Raw genomic sequence first — 15,074 nt, forward strand, 5'->3', positions numbered from 1 at the left:
GTGTGTGTGGTTTATGCAGTCTGTGTGTGTGTGTGTGTGTGGTTTACATAGTCTGGTGTGTGGTGTGTGTGGTTTTTGTAGTCTATGGTGTGTGTGTGTGTGTGTGGTTTATGTAGTCTCTCTGGTGTGTGTGTGGTTTATGCAGTCTGTGTGTGTGTGTATGTGTGTGGTTTACGTAGTCTGGTGTGATGTGTGTGTGTGTGCGTGGTTACGTAGTGTGTGTGTGGTGTGTGTGGTTTATGCAGTCTGGGTGTGTGTGTGTGTGTTTTCTCTCCTTTTCCAAACCATTCTTATGTTGTGGAGCGTCCCAGCTCTGTGGTGGTGAGTGAGCTCCTCAGCCTCCCTGAGCTTCTGTCCACAGGATTAAACTGGAGGCGACGGGCAGTGTGAGGATCGGGTGAGACAGCGCGCTGAGATCAAGTGGGCAGGGCTCGGCAGGGCTTAGCACTGCGGATGAGGAGGTGGTGGCGGGGCCCCGGGGCCTCCGTGGGGGATTCTGCTCCTTGCTGAGCTACACAGCAGGTTGCTGAGTGAGGGCACTGCCCTGGGCGCTTGTGAAAGTGGAGGGTCACCACTCACAGCTGGGCCCCCCGGCCCTGCCCTCTCCTTGTGGCCGTCCTCCCTCCTTCCTGTGACCCCGTGTGCTGGGACAGTGAGGAGACACCGCGGAAAGAAGAAAAGACTCAGCGGGCTCAGGGCCTGTGGGTGCAGCGGCGTGGCCACCGCAGACCTCCTGGGGAGAGGTGTGGGTTGGTGCCTTCATTCACGCAACAGCTTCCGTTCCCTGGAAGTGAGTCCACGGAGACACGGGCATCCCAGCTCAAGTGTTGTTCTGCTGGGAAAATGCCAGCACACTTGACCAGAGTGCTGTGGGCATGAAGCTTCCGTGTGGAGACACACTTAAAAGAATTATTCAAGCCCATCTGATCTCCTTAATGAGAGGAGTGGCTGGCTGCTTCGTGGTGTGGAAGGCCGAGGGCACGTGACATGGAGGCCAAGTACCATTTTCCCATCGACTGACAGTGTGTTGAATTCAGGGCCCAGACCCTGTCCTGAGTCCCTTAAGGGACTGTTGCCTGCTGGCACTTGCTTTATGCTTTACAGCTCTAGCTGCAGCTCCCCCTGCTAAAGGTCAGGGCTTCTGATATTGGATGTTTGTGATTTTGACTTCTCATCTTTATTTTATTTTATTTTATTTTTTTATTTATTTTTTGAGATGAAATTTCGCTCCTGTTGCCCAGGCTGGAGTGCAATGGCACGATCTCGGCTCACTGCAGCCTCCACCTCCCGGGTTCAAGCAATTCTCCTGCCTCAACCTCCAGAGTAGCTGGAATTACAGACATGCGCCACCATACCTGCTAATTTTTGTATTTTAGTAGAGACAGGGTTTCACCATGTTGGTCAGGCTGGTCTTGAATTCCTGACCTCATGATCCACCCACCTCAGCCACCCAAAGTGCTAGGATTATAGGCGTGAGCCACCTCGCCTGGAAATTTTTAATTTTAATTAATTGTTTTAAAAATTCAAATTTAAGAATTCTGGAGATTGTTTATACAATAATGTGAATGCACCTAACATTATTGAACTGGACACTTACAAGTAGTTAAGATGGTAAATGTTATGGTATATTTTACCACAATTTAAATTAAAGAGAAAGGTCAGCATAAGCGAGACAGGAAAAGACGAATGGATATGTGCTTCCACTTACGTGAGATACCCAGAGGAGTCAAATTCATAGAGACGGAGAGCGGATGGATTGGTGGTTCTCAGGGGCTGGGGGGAGGGTAGAATAGAGAATTGGGGGACAGAGTCTCACTTTGGGAACATGAAGAAGTTCTGGAGATGGGCGGTGGTGAGGGTGATACAACAGTGAGGATGTACTTAATGCTACTGACCTGTGCACTCACACATGGTTAAGATGGTACATTTCAGATTATGTATATTTTATCACAATAAAAAATAAGTTAGCGGCCGGGTGCGGTGGCTCACACCTGTAATCCCAGCACTTTGGGAGGCCAAGGTGGGCGGATCTCGAGGTCAGGAGATCGAGACCATCCTGGCTAACACGGTGAAACCCCGTCTCTACTAAAAATACAAAAAAATTAGCCGGGTGTGGTGGCGGGCGCCTGTAGTCCCAGCTACTGGGGAGGGAGGCTGAGGCAGGAGAATGGCATAAACCCGGGAGGCGGAGCTTGCAGTGAGCCGAGATCATGCCACTGCACTGAAGCCTGGGCGACAGAGCGAGACTCCATCTCAAAAAAAAAAAAAAAAAAGTAACATTCAAACAAAAACATTTTAATTTAAATAGCTGCACGAGGCCATTGGCTACCATGTTGAAAGCAGCTCTAGATCCCTGGAGGCTGGGGCCGCACTCACTGTGGTCTCTGCTGCAAGACAGAGTGGTGAGGGCCACGGGGTCCCGGCTCTGCACCCTGCAGAGTTGAATGAATCTTTCCAGCAGCTGATGCTGATGGAGCACTCACGTGTGCCAGGTGCTCCCTGCCTGCCATCTCGCTGTGTCTTCTCAACAGCCCTGAGTGATGGGAGTCAGTACTATCCCTGGGGTCAGCGGTGGGGGACAGTTCCAGAGGCACGGTCCTAGCCAGGCAGCTGCACTCAGCTCCACACACTCATCATTTCTGGTCTTTGCAGTGCCCCATGTGTGAGAGCCCCCCTCTCCTTTTGCTTTTTTCTAGATTAGGAGCCAGGTCTCAAAAGACTTCACGTTCAGGCCTTCACTTGATTCCAGATTCTCCTGCCTAAAGTGAGAGGAGGGATGAATTGCTTTGCTAGAAAATATTTCCAGCTGGGTGCAGTGGCTCGCACCTGTAATCCCAGTACTTTGGGAGGCGGAGGCAAGCAGATCACTTGAGCCCAGGAATTTGAGACCGACCTGGGCAACATGGCGAAACCCTGTCTCTACAAAAAATACAAAAATTAACTGGGTGCGATGGTGTGTGCCTGTAGTCCCAGCTACTTGGGAGGCTGAGGTGGGAGAATCGCTTCAGGGAGGATCACCCGAGCCTGGGAGGTTGAGGCCGCAGTGAGCCTTGATTGCATCAGTGCACTCCAGCCTGGGTGACAGAGTGAGACCCTGTCTCAGGAGAAAAAGTATGCCCCCCTTGAGTTTGTGCAAAGCATTTGCCAACTCCTCACCCTGCCCGGAAACATCACGAGTCGTTCTCTGCAGTTTGCAGATGGCGTGTACCTGGTTCTGCTCATGGGCCTTCTGGAAGACTATTTTGTTCCTCTCCACAACTTCTACCTGACTCCGGAAAGCTTCGATCAGAAGGTATGTGCCTGGTATCCATCCTTGGTAGTGGTCCAAGAAATGCTCATTGAAATACAGAGCATAGACTATCCTAGCAGCTCTTTCTGTAGCCTGGCTGCATTCTTCAAAAAGTAAAGATTGCACAAGTGATATTGCAATTAGGTGTAACTCTCAGCAAAAGAAATAAGAAGCCCATCAGCCGTCCACAACGCATCCGAGTTTTGTTTGCCACATTTTCTCTGGGGTCTTTTTCATGGGACTGTGTAGTTTTTAATAATTAAAAAATGGTCACATCTCGGTAGAATTGTAAACCCTTCCCCGTTCTGCCACAGCTCCAGCACCTGTGGTTTTCTCTGCTGCTTCCCAAGCTTCCCAAATACCATCTCCAGTGGTGGCGCAAAGTTCCAAGGATGGCTCTGTTACCAGCGTCTTCCCGTTCCCCATTCTTGGGCAGTCAACTTGAACGTGTTTCTATCTTTTTCCCTACAGAAACAACAGAGCATCTTTTTGATATAGATTTTTTTTTTTCATTCCCGTGGATTGTTTTCTTAGAAAAATTTCTCTAATAGGGTCATTTGGGTCATTCCTTTCAATCTGAGCTGGCCCACGCCACCCGGTCCTGCTGTCCCTGCCCTTGTGCGCGGGCCCCTCCCTGCTGTCTGCCCTCTGTCCAGGGCTTCCCGCAGTCAGGCCTCTCACAGCAGTGTTTAGTGCATTGCCTTTAAAAACTTGGCCATGGATGGTCTATGTTGCTTTGGATTCATGGGCATCTGTCATTTTATTTTCCCGAAGTGTTAGACCCGTGAGTCAGGGAGGCAGACAATGTAAGCTGGTGGCGGCAGCCAGAGAAATAGCAGAAATGGGGCCAGTGTTTATCAATCTGCCCACTTCTGGCACATTGCAGTCTGTTTGCTTGTGGCCAAATGTTGTTCCTGTCTTGCATGCTGAGATGGAATCAGGACAGATTAGAGAGGTCTTGGCACATGGAGTCCATGTTGAATCGAGAGAGAGAGAGAGAGAGTGAGAGAACAAGAAGGAGTGCAGAGGGAATGAGCAGAATTGTGCAGAACTCACCAGGAAACATGGGTGCCTGTGCTGTCATCCTGGAAATGAAAGGGCAGACCATCCAGCGAAGAAGCGCATGCATTTCCAGGCCCCGATGTGGCTGGTTGCAGACACATTGTTTTGGAGAGATCTTTTCTTTGTTCAAATTAATAAGAACACTGGCGAGAACAGTGAGTTTAGCCAGGAGACCTAGAGCTGGTTTCTTTCCAAGACAAGGCTTTGTACAAATGTCAGAGGCATCATCTCCTGGGCCCTGGCCTTTTTCCCTTTGAAACTGGGATGAAAGTCTTTGACAATTGCTGCCCTGGCCTGCGAGGCTTGAGGAGGCTTGAGTCATCCGCCTTCCCCTCTGAATCGGAGCGAGGAAGGGAAGGCTATTTTCAGGTACAGCACGCAGCACACCATTCATCCTGTTCACTCAGGAGAAAGGGAGCCTGGGGTGGTGGCCTGGCTCTGCGGGAGGCTGGAGCACTCTCCTTCGGAGGATGGGAGGATGTCAGTAGTTCCTCCGCCAGCCCCTGCCTTTTTTCCCTTTCTCCTCCTGGCAGCTGCTGGCAAAGTCTTTGTGAGCCCATAGTATTTATTATCTACCTTGTAGTCCTCACGACCCCTGCTGTGGAGGACTCACCCACTTCAGGCTGGGCCCAGCACCCGTGTGCTCAAAACTGCTTGCAGATGGGACGTTGGTGACATCCCCCGCTAATGTCTCCTGTGGGCTGAGACCCCAAGGTGCGTTTGCTCTGGCTCTGGGAATCCTTACAGCTGCTCCATATTTTTGGAGAAGGGACTGAGGTTCAGTGAGCAAAACCAGAGATGCATCGTGAGCTGCTGTCCCTGAGGGTAGTGATGACTTATGGTTTTAAACAATTGCATTGGATTTAAAAAATACCACACTGGACAGCTCAGGGCCCGTACGCTCATGCCCCATGAGCTACCTCAGACGCATGAGTGTGGCCTTCGGTTTTTTGTTGCAAAGCCACTGTTTGAGTCTTACTTTGCAGTGGCCACATGCTAAGCACCTTGCAGCCATCGGTCATCGTTTTGGGAGACTCTGCAGGTTCCCTGTCTCTGTGGAGTGGGTGTATCCTGAAGACTTGGAGATCGCTCCTAGAAGACATGAGTTGCTTCCCCGTCAGCATTACTGGATGAGGACAGGGAATCTCGGGAAGGCTTAGAGACCAGCCCAGGGTTGCATGGCCAGCAAGGGCAGAGCCAGGAGGGTCGACTCCTATTCCAGAACCCTCTATTCTTTCCTCACCTGGCCAGGTTGACTAAAACCTTTTGAATTACAGAGAGAAAGGATTTCTGCCCATGTGGCTGGCTCAAGGCAGGTGTGTATATGGCCTGGTCTCCGCTGGGCCTTCGGGGCTCCCACTGCAGTCACGGCTGGGGTGAGCGGTCCCCAGGCCTCGCCAGGAGCTGCATGCTGGGTATCCAGGGGCCTGGGCTCACACTTCTCTGCTGGGCATGAAAGAGGGCTGGGGGCGGAGGCATGGCCCTGAGAGATAACAGGCATGGGAGGGTGGCAATTTCCTGCCTGGCATTTCCTCAGCCTGAGAAGAAAGCAGAAGGAAAATCTCACTTCAAAACAAATTACTGTGGGGCCAAGTGGCTGCAGAGCAGTGAGGCTTGGAAGGGGCTTTGCTCTCCCCTTAAACTGTTCTCTCATGGGGCAGCGGTGACCACCTCATCACCTGATCACCCTGTCCAGCTGTCTCTGAGTGTCTCTGCGTGTCACGCATCTCATCCCCACCTCTTCCTAAGCATCCACTCCCTCTGCGCGGAAGAGGATTCCTCAGGCTTAAGAGGTGCACGGGAGAGACATATAAAAAGACCAGTCCAAATTGGTGCTGACTTTTACAATGGAGAAGAATCTTTTCTTAAAAGAAAAATCTTTTCTCGCTGTTCCCCCTCTTTGCTATCCTGTCTCCATCTCAATTTGGGGTCAAGCCTGTTGTGTGTTTGAGTGTGCATGTGCGTACGTGTGTGTGAGCTCATTTGATGATATGGACAGTGGTCAGCTACAGGAACCTGTGTTGCTAGGGGAGTGGAGGTGGGAGGCTCTTGGAGAACAGGCATAGATTCTGTTTCAGTCCTGGTTCCATGCCTTTGAGCCCTGTGCCTTTTTATTTTTTATTTTTTATTTTTTGAGACAGGATCTCACTCTAGACTCTGTCCAGAGTGGAGTGCAGTGGTACGATCTCGGCTCACTGCCACCCCCACCTCCTGGGTTCAAGCGATTCTTCTGCCTCAGCCTCCTGAGTAGCTGGGATTACAGGTGTCTGCCACCATGCCTGGCTAATTGTTGTACTTTTAGTAGAGACAGGGTTTTACCATGTTGGCCAGGCTGGTCTTGAACTCCGGACCTCGTGATCTACCCGCCTTGGCCTCCCAAGGTGCTGGGATTACAGGCATGAGCCATTGCATCTGGCCACCCCGTGCCTTTTTAGGGCACCGATGTCCTAGCCCGTCTCAGCCCAACGCCCTCCTCTGTGAAAGAAGATGATGCTCACCTCACACAGGGCCGGGAGGGGAAAGGAAACCTGTACCGAGTACACCGACCCCATAGTGGATGCCCCTCTCTCCTTAGGGAATCTGTGTTCTGCACCTTCCACACAGTCCGTTCACACTCCTCCCCTGTTAGTGTTTGGCCATCCTCAGGCTCAGCCCTGGTGCAGCACTCCCCCATCTCCAGGCAGGCCGTCCTGCAGGGTTGAGGTGTCTGCCATGTTGCCCGGTGTTCCCATTGGCAGCTTCTGAGTTGGCCTCTGGAGCAGGGTCTCGGTCTGCTGCGCCCCCGCCCATGGGTGGACATGACCTGCCCTCCTGCCAGGGTGTACCTTCCCCACTGACCCCGTGACTAGCCAGACTGTCTCGTGGTTGGCGCTGGCACATCATTCGCCCCTCTGCTTCTCTGAGCACAGGCTGTGCGTGCCGCGGAAGCTTTTCCAAAGCTGTTTTCCAGTGCTGTGCATTTGATTAACCTAGGGAAGCCTCTTTTTCCAGGTTAATTATTAAATTACAGTGCAAGTAAAATTGTTCATGTTTCTGATTCATTGACCTCAAAATCATGAAAATATGATTGTTGAAAGAGTTTTTTGTCTGTTTTTTTGAGACAGAGTCTTGCTCTGTCACCCATGCTGGAGTGCAGTGGCACGATCTCAGCTCACTGCAACCTCCGCCTCCCGGGTTCAAGCGATTTTCCTGCCTCAGCCACCCAAATAGCTGGGATAACAGGTGCCCACCACCAAGCCTGGCTAATCTTTGTATTTTTGGTAGAGACATTGATCAGGCTGGTCTCGAATGCCTGACCTCAATTGATCCACCTGCCTCGGCCTCCCAAAGTGCTGGGATTACAGGTGTGAGCCACCGTGCCCAGCCAGGATATTTGATTACTAAGAGCCTTGCACTATGACATCTGTGTGTGTTTGCTGTTTGATGGTTTGATGTCCCCTCCTCCCATCAGCCTTGTCTTGCGGCAGGTGGGTGGCTGGATGTAACCTAGTTCATCACCTGCATCCCTCTGAGTGGTCTTTAAACACAGCCCAGAAGGCTCTTCTTTTAAACCTATTCAGCCATCATTAGGAGAATAAAAGCTTCAAGTACACTTGGGGGCTGAGGAGTAATAGACCCTTTAATTTCAGGGGAAGTCATGGTCTGGGGGAGGGGGCCGCCTTTCTGCAGCTCTAACAGGACCAAGGTCCCGCAGGCTGAGGCTTGCAGCCACCATTGGTCTGACTTCCCTTCTGACCGGCCCACTGTCCCTACTCAGTGCTGGGGCCCTCCCTCCCCTGAAGGCCCTCATCCTGCAGAGAGACACAGCCTCACGTGCAGGTCTTTACAGCCCTTCCTGAGGCAGTGCCCAGGCCTGCGTGCCTCTGCACGGGACTCATCCTCTCTGGGCCTCGGTTTCCCTGTCTGTAAAATGGGGTCACTGTGGGCCAGGCGCAGTGGCTCACGCCTGTAATCCCAGCACTTTGGGAGGCTGAGGCGGATGGATCGCTCGAGTCCAAGAGTTAGAGAGTAGCCTGGCCAACATGGCAAAACCTGTCTCTAAAAAAAGTAAAAATAATGCAAAAATTAGCCGGGCACAGTGATGCGTGCTTATAGTCCCAACTACTGGGGAAGCTGAGGCGGGAAGACGGCTTGAGCCTGGGAGGCAGAGATTACGGTGAGCCGAGATCTCGCCACTGTGCACTAGCCTGTGCTCTAGACCCTGTCTCAAAAAAAGTAAGTAAATAAATAGATAAAATGGGGTCACTGTGGCTGGCATCTGGGGCAGAGCAGGCTCTTGGTGGCCGTGAGCCCTCGAGAGCGGGCCGGGCACCTCATCCTTCCATCTCTCAGCCCAGATCACCAGTGTGAGGGGTGAGAACCGCCTGGTGAGTGCATGTGGCCCTCTGCAGACTTGCTCACCCGTCTCTGCCCACCCTGTGGCCTGCCCCAGGCTCACTGGGTCCTTGTGGACGTCAGCGTTGCAGAGGCTTGGTCCTGTCCATGCTGGCTGTCCTCCAGCAGTGGGCAGTGGGTGGGAACGACTGTTGGACCCCAACGCTGACCCACCCGCTTCCTTGGCAGGTCCATAATGTGTCCTTCGCCTTTGAGCTGATGCTGGACGGAGGCCTCAAGAAACCCAAGGCTCGTCCTGAAGGTAATGCCCCTGACTCAGGTTCCCCCGGGAGGGCTGCACATGGAGGGGAAGAAGAGCGGGTCCTAGAAGTGGCTGGAAGGCTGGCGTGTTTTTCCTCAGATGGGCCCCACGTCTCTGGCTCTGGGGCAATGGTCTACCAACCTCAACTCCTCAATCTCCTCATTTTGGGAACCAGGAGGGCTTCGCCGGTAGAGCTGGCAGTGCCGGTTCTTTAATAACCACTTGACTTTGAAGGACGTGGCCTCTGCCCACGGACCTCAGGATTAAGTGTGTCTCTGGCTGGCCACTCAGGCTGGAAATGCAGCTTTGAGCCCTGAGAAGATATTAAAGGCTTACTCAAATTTAATGACTGTTGGGGTGGAGGTCCCCTGACGCTCAGCCGAAGGCAGTGCCTGGGAGCAGGGACTTGGCACGCTCCTGCTCTGCGTGGGTTGGAGTTGGAGGCAGAAGGCTAGCAGAGCTGGCGGGGGGGAGGGCGGTCACTTCCCTGTCCCCACCTGGCTCCTGTGCCACGTTACCTGTAGGAGGACCCTCTCACTTGAGTGAGCATCAGAATTCCTGGGAAGGCTTCTTCATAGGTGCTTGGGGACAGCCAGGCTCCGCAGAACGTGGGTGGCACTCCCTGTGAACCCTGCTGGAAAGTTACAGGGCAGAGTTGAATATTAAAGGCTTTGACAAGTCCTGTATGAAGACGTCTCTTTGCCTCCATCAAAACCTTTGCCATGCAGGAGAAGCCCACAGAACTCAGACACTGTGGGTTAGTGCCCGTGGGCCCCCCTTTGACCGTGGCCCCCTACCTAGCCCTGCTCCCTCTCCTGAGTCCCCCATGGCGGTGTATGAGCTGGGGGTCTGTGATGCTTCCTGCACCTGTTGCCAGTATCTGCTCAACGGCGGGCTTTGTTGAGTTTCTGGAATAGCTAGAAAATGGATCCTGTCCCTTCCATCCACCCACCGCAGCCTCTGCCTCCTGGCCGGTCCCTTCCTGCCTGTTCATCCTCCTCTCAGGGTTTCACAAGACAATTTCAGTGTGTGGCTGTTTATTCTTTTTTGTTTTGAGACGGGGTCTCACTGTCACCCAGGCTGGAGTGCAGTGGTGTGATCACAGCTCACTGCAACCTCTGTCTCTTGGGTTCATACCATCCTCCCACCTCAGCCTCTCGAGTAGCTGGGACTAAGGTGCATACCACCATGCCCGGCTAATTTTTTAACTTTTCTTTTTTGTAAAGACAAGGTCTCACTATGTTGCCCAGACTGGTCTCGAACTTCTGGGCTCAAGCGATTCGCCTGCCTCCCATCACAGGCGCAAGCCCCCGTGCCTGGCCTTGTTTGTTCTTTATTGTCCCTCCCTCCCCACTAGAATGGAAGCCTCAAGGGAGCAGCGCTTTGTCCGCTGCATGCCGGTGCTGAGAACCGTGCCTGGCCTGGAAACTGCTCGACAGCACTGGATCCAAGCACATGTCCAGCAGGGAGTGTGGCAAGCGGCTGCCTGTAGAGGCCGGCCCGGCCTGGGTCTCTGGGACTCCTTGTTGCTGCTGCCCCTCAGCCCTTTTGTTGCTGCGAGGCAGGGGCATGAGGGAGTGGCTAGGGGCCCGAGGGATGCTGCTTTGCCTCTCCCCAGCTGTGCGTCTTCGGACAGGTTACTTTGCGTTTCTGTGCCAGGGCCGCCTCCTCATCTGTGCAGGGGAGTGACGACGGCACCTGCCTCCATGCATCTCATGGGGTTGCTGGGGGCGTGCATCATGCAGGACTTGTCAGAGCCTTCAGTGTTCAACTCTGCTCTGTACCTTTCCAGCAGGGCTCCCGGGCAGTGCCACCCGCGTGCTGCTGAGCCTGACTGCCCCTGAGCACCTATTTGGCTCAAGTGAGCTGCTCCTCTGAGCAGTGGAAGAGGGTCCTGCCCACAGAACACACCAGGTCCCTGCTGATGGTGGCTGCTAGCTCAGCGTTCGTGTCTGGTGGGTTGCACACTGTCAGGGAGGAGAAATCCTTGCTCATGTCCGCTGTGGTCGTGGCTGGGGCTTCCTTTGGTTTCCTGTAGCCTAAAGCCTGGGCCCTATCTGCAGCATGGGCTGCTCCCCTGTACCCTCAGAAGAGCCCCTGGTGGCCCTTGGCCTCCGAGCTGCTGAGGGAGCCCTGGTTCTTTGTCCTCCCCAAACCCCCGACCTTTTTTTTTTTTTTTTCTGGGACAGTTTTGCTTTGTCACCCAGGCTGGAGTGCAATGGCACGATCCCAGCTCACTGCAATCTCCTCCTCCTGGGTTCAAGCAATTCTCTTGCCTCAGCTTCCCGAGTAGCTGGGATTACAGGCACCCACCACCATGCCTGGCTAATTTTTCTATTTTTAGTAGAGATGGTGTTTCACCATGTTGGCCAGGCTGGTCTTGAACTCCCGACCTCAGGTGATCCGCCTGCCTCGGCCTTGCAAAGTGCTGGGATTACAGGTGTGAGCCATCGCGCCCGGCCCTTTGTCTTCTTTTTGAGGAGTGAGGCAGGAGCCTGTCCAGAGGCCGGGATATCCTCTGACAGGCCGGTCTCCGAGCAGGGGGTTTGCCCTGAGCCCGGATGTGTTTCCTACTCATCTGCCGCTGGACAGCACGTCAGGGAACCCACCACGGACACATGGAAACCAGGCCAGAGGCAGAGGCGCCACCGGCCTGGGGCAAATAGCAGGTTCTGCAGCCTCCCAGGCAGGGTCCCTCAGGTGTCCCAGGGCCTCTGTGCAGCCCAGGCAGGGGACAGAGCTGGTCTGCAGTGCTCATTAGCACCTTCGCTGGGCCAGCGCTGGGCCAGCACTGGGCAGGGGCCAAGCCGCAGAGATTTATGAGACGGGGTCCCTGCTGGGCCTCTTTATTTTGTGGCTGATGCAATGGATGAGAGATTTTTCCTTCTTCATTCAAAACCATCTGGGGAGCAAGAATCAGGAGGTAACAGAGATGAGAATGACATGGAGACTGCAGCACAGTGGCTGTGGTCTCCCTGACGCCCTCCTCCAAGCTAGGCAGACTTACCTGGGTACCCAGGGCTGGTGGGGAGGGAGGCAGTGGCTGTGACCTCCTCCCCTGCGGGCCGGAGACTGCCCTGTTGGTCCCCAGTGGGAGGAAGCAGAGCAGTCTCATGCCCCCTGCACGTGGGTGGGTCTGAAGAGCCAGGCCCATACCTGGTTGCCCAGGCCCCCAGCTCCGATGGGCATCCTGGCCCCCTACCCCCTTGCGGGGACCTGGCGGAGACGCCAGTGGGGTCCCCGACCCTGCCCTTAAGGAGGCCCCTTGCCTGGGAGAAAGGCTTGTGGCTCGCTCGAAATTCACAGAGCTGAGTGCCAGAGCTGGATGGTGGGGTGGGTGTTTGGGGAGCACAGAGGGACTGAAGTTCACGGGTCACAGAAGGGGATTCCTGTCCCTGGGCACAGGTGCTAAGGGGTGGCCGTGGTTAGCAGGGTCTGGCAGGGGTGTGAGGGTTGAGTTCTGTTTGTCCAGCGAGGCTGTCTCGAAGTTCTCAGAGCTCAGACCTGGGGGCTGTTGAGTGGGGGCATCGGTGCCAGGCTGCTGCTCTGGTCTCCCTGTGAGTCCACCATGGGAGTGGACTCAGAGGGGGCCAGGGAGTGACGGCCCCCACCCCTGGGAGCTGCTCTGTCCCTGCTGCCCCCCTCGCCTTGGCCACCTCCAACTCTGTGGCTGCCACCCTCCCTCCACTGCCTCCACTGGGCTGTTGGGAGCTGGGGTGGACCCTTCAGGCCAAGGGGAGACCCTGGGATCCCCGACAGAGCCCTGGGTGTGTTCCCAAGCCCACCAAGCCGAGTTCAGCCCTGCTTTTGCTCTGACAGCACACTTGTGGGCAGCTCATTTCTCCACAGTGAGTCTTGGTCCTGTTTGTAAAATGAGAGGGAAGGAAAGGAGGCTGTGCGGGCTCTGATGAGGGTGTGCAAGTTGAGAAACTCCACGCCTGGTGACAAGGACAGTTGCTGATTCTTAGCATCCACCCCACCTGCTCTCTCAGTAACATGTTGTTTCTTGCTCTTGTGATCAGGGCTAAAGCACAAGGTCATCCTGTGGCTGCTTTTGGATCACAGGGAGTCAGGACTCAAAGGGCCTCGAGCATTATCTGGTCCAGGCCCATTTTACAGATGGAGAGTCTGAGTCCCAAATCACGGAAGTCACTTAGAGGTCACAGAGCAAGTGAAATGAACAAGGTGCCTGATTCCCAGGAAGGTTCTTGTCCACCCAAAGAAAGTGGCCCAAGACTTCCAGGGCCCCAGAGGGAGCCGTCAGGTCCATTAAGTGTTACTGGGCTTTTTGGTCCCAGTAAGTATCATTAGCCATGTCCCCCAACCGGTCCTTAGACACGTCCTGGTGCCGATCCAGGACGGGCTGTGGAAGTGTCTCTGTTCTTGTCACCCCAGGTGCCTGTCCCGCAGGGTATCAGCCCGCGCTGGGAGCTCTCACACAACCGGTGTGTCTGGGGAGGCGCCACCCAGAGCGTCCTGGATGTGGTGGTGGCAGGTCTTTAAGGGGAAGCGCTCTGTGTGGACGCAGCAGCTGGTGTCATGCTGGAGACATGGCTTCTGAGAGTACCTACTGCAATGACAGGAGGATGGCAGGGCCTCTGAGGTTTCTCTGTTTCCCTCTGCAGACGTGGTGAACTTGGACCTCAAATCCACCCTGAGGGTTCTTTACAACCTGTTCACCAAGTACAAGAACGTGGAGTGACGGGGGACCTGTGGACGGTGGCAGGCGTATCCCAGCAAGAAAGGCGACATCTGTCTGTGCCCTGTGGCTTTGCAGGGAGCCAGGTGCCATGCGCTTCTGGTCCAAACTGTGTTGACTGTCATCCCCACCCCACCCCTACCTCACGCCCGCACCACCCCCTGCCTCTTTTGGTGGTTGTTCTTAATCTCCTTTCCATGTAATTCCCAGTGGGCAAGAGCCTTTGAAAATGCAGGATTCTAAACACGCGTGCTTGCGTTTGAGGCCTCGCATCACTCAGTTGCGTGGGATGGAGTCCATTATTGTCTGCCTTGGCTGAAAGATGGAAAAAAGCCTGAAGCCCAACCCACAGCTAGTTGAGAGCACCCTGCATTCCACCTGATGGTGCAATTAGCGATCACAGGCCTTCAGAAGTACATCAGCTCAGCAGGAACGCCAGCTCCCCGAGGACCCGGGCTTGACGATTCACCAGGGATCTCCTGGGCTGGGCTCTCCTTCGAAGTGATGCCTATTTAATAAAAGGATTTTGCAGTTTGAAAAACTTTAAAGTCCCAGAAGCTTAGATGTGACACGAGTGTCCTCCACCCACATTCCTATGGCTTCTTGGCCACTCGTTGTTGTTTTAGTGTAGCTTTCGCACGAACATCTAAGACTCAGGATGGCCCGGCTCCCACAGGCATTGAAAGGAGCTGTTTGCTGGGGATGTTTCTTCATTTCTTGCTGTGGTTGAGGGGCTGGGTCTGGAGATGGCTCTAATTGTGCTGCTTGAGACAGCTTGCACCCCAGCTTTCCCCTTCAGAGGCCCTTTTTGGGAACGAATGCGTCTTCAGAAACTTTAAAATGAGGGGGTGCGTTGGTTCACTGGCTCTGTGTAGTAAAGTGCCACAGGTGAGTGGCTGAGACAGAGAGTTACATCCTCGGGCCTTTCGCCTTGGCTTGTAGATGCCGGCTTCCCCCAGTGTCTTCACATGGCCTCCCCTCTGTGTGTCTGTGTCCTCACTGCCTCTTTGATTTTATTTATTTATTTAGTTTTGAGACGGAGTCTTGCTCTGTCACCAGGCTGGAGTGCAGTGGCGTGATCTTGGCTCACTGCAACCTCTGCCTCCCAGATTCGAGCCATTCTCCTGCCTCCGCCTCCCAAGTAGCTGGAACCACAAGTGCATACCACTAGGCCCATCTAATTTTTAGTATTTTTAGTAGAGATGGGGTTTCACCATGTTGGCCAGGCTGGTCTCAATCTCCTGACCTTGTGATTCGCCCACTTCAGCCTCCCAAAGTGCTGGGATTACAGGTGTGAGCCAGCATGCCCATGCCCAGCGTTTTATTTTTATTTTTATTTTTTTGGAGATAAGGTCTCACTGTGTCACCCAGGAGTAAAGTGGTGCCAC

At 54.0% G+C, this 15,074-nt stretch overlaps 1 protein-coding gene across 3 annotated transcripts in view; it reads left to right on the top strand.

The window, feature by feature from the left end:
• The window catches only part of PARVB (parvin, beta), a 182,665-nt gene extending 168,431 nt beyond the window's left edge, over positions 1–14,234 (top strand). For 2 of the 3 annotated variants that reach the window (XM_011984015.1, XM_011984018.1), the window contains 3 exons: positions 3,191–3,292; positions 8,915–8,987; positions 13,613–14,234. In XM_011984015.1, the coding sequence (XP_011839405.1) occupies positions 3,191–3,292; positions 8,915–8,987; positions 13,613–13,689 (252 nt within the window). In that variant the 3' untranslated portion in view covers positions 13,690–14,234. The remainder of the gene's footprint in view (positions 1–3,190; positions 3,293–8,914; positions 8,988–13,612) is intronic. The other variant, XM_011984016.1, reaches the window with a different exon arrangement.
• Positions 14,235–15,074: the final 840 nt, after the last annotated feature.

Source organism: Mandrillus leucophaeus, unplaced genomic scaffold (genome assembly GCF_000951045.1).
Source record: "Mandrillus leucophaeus isolate KB7577 unplaced genomic scaffold, Mleu.le_1.0 Scaffold26, whole genome shotgun sequence".
NCBI lineage: Eukaryota > Metazoa > Chordata > Mammalia > Primates > Cercopithecidae > Mandrillus > Mandrillus leucophaeus.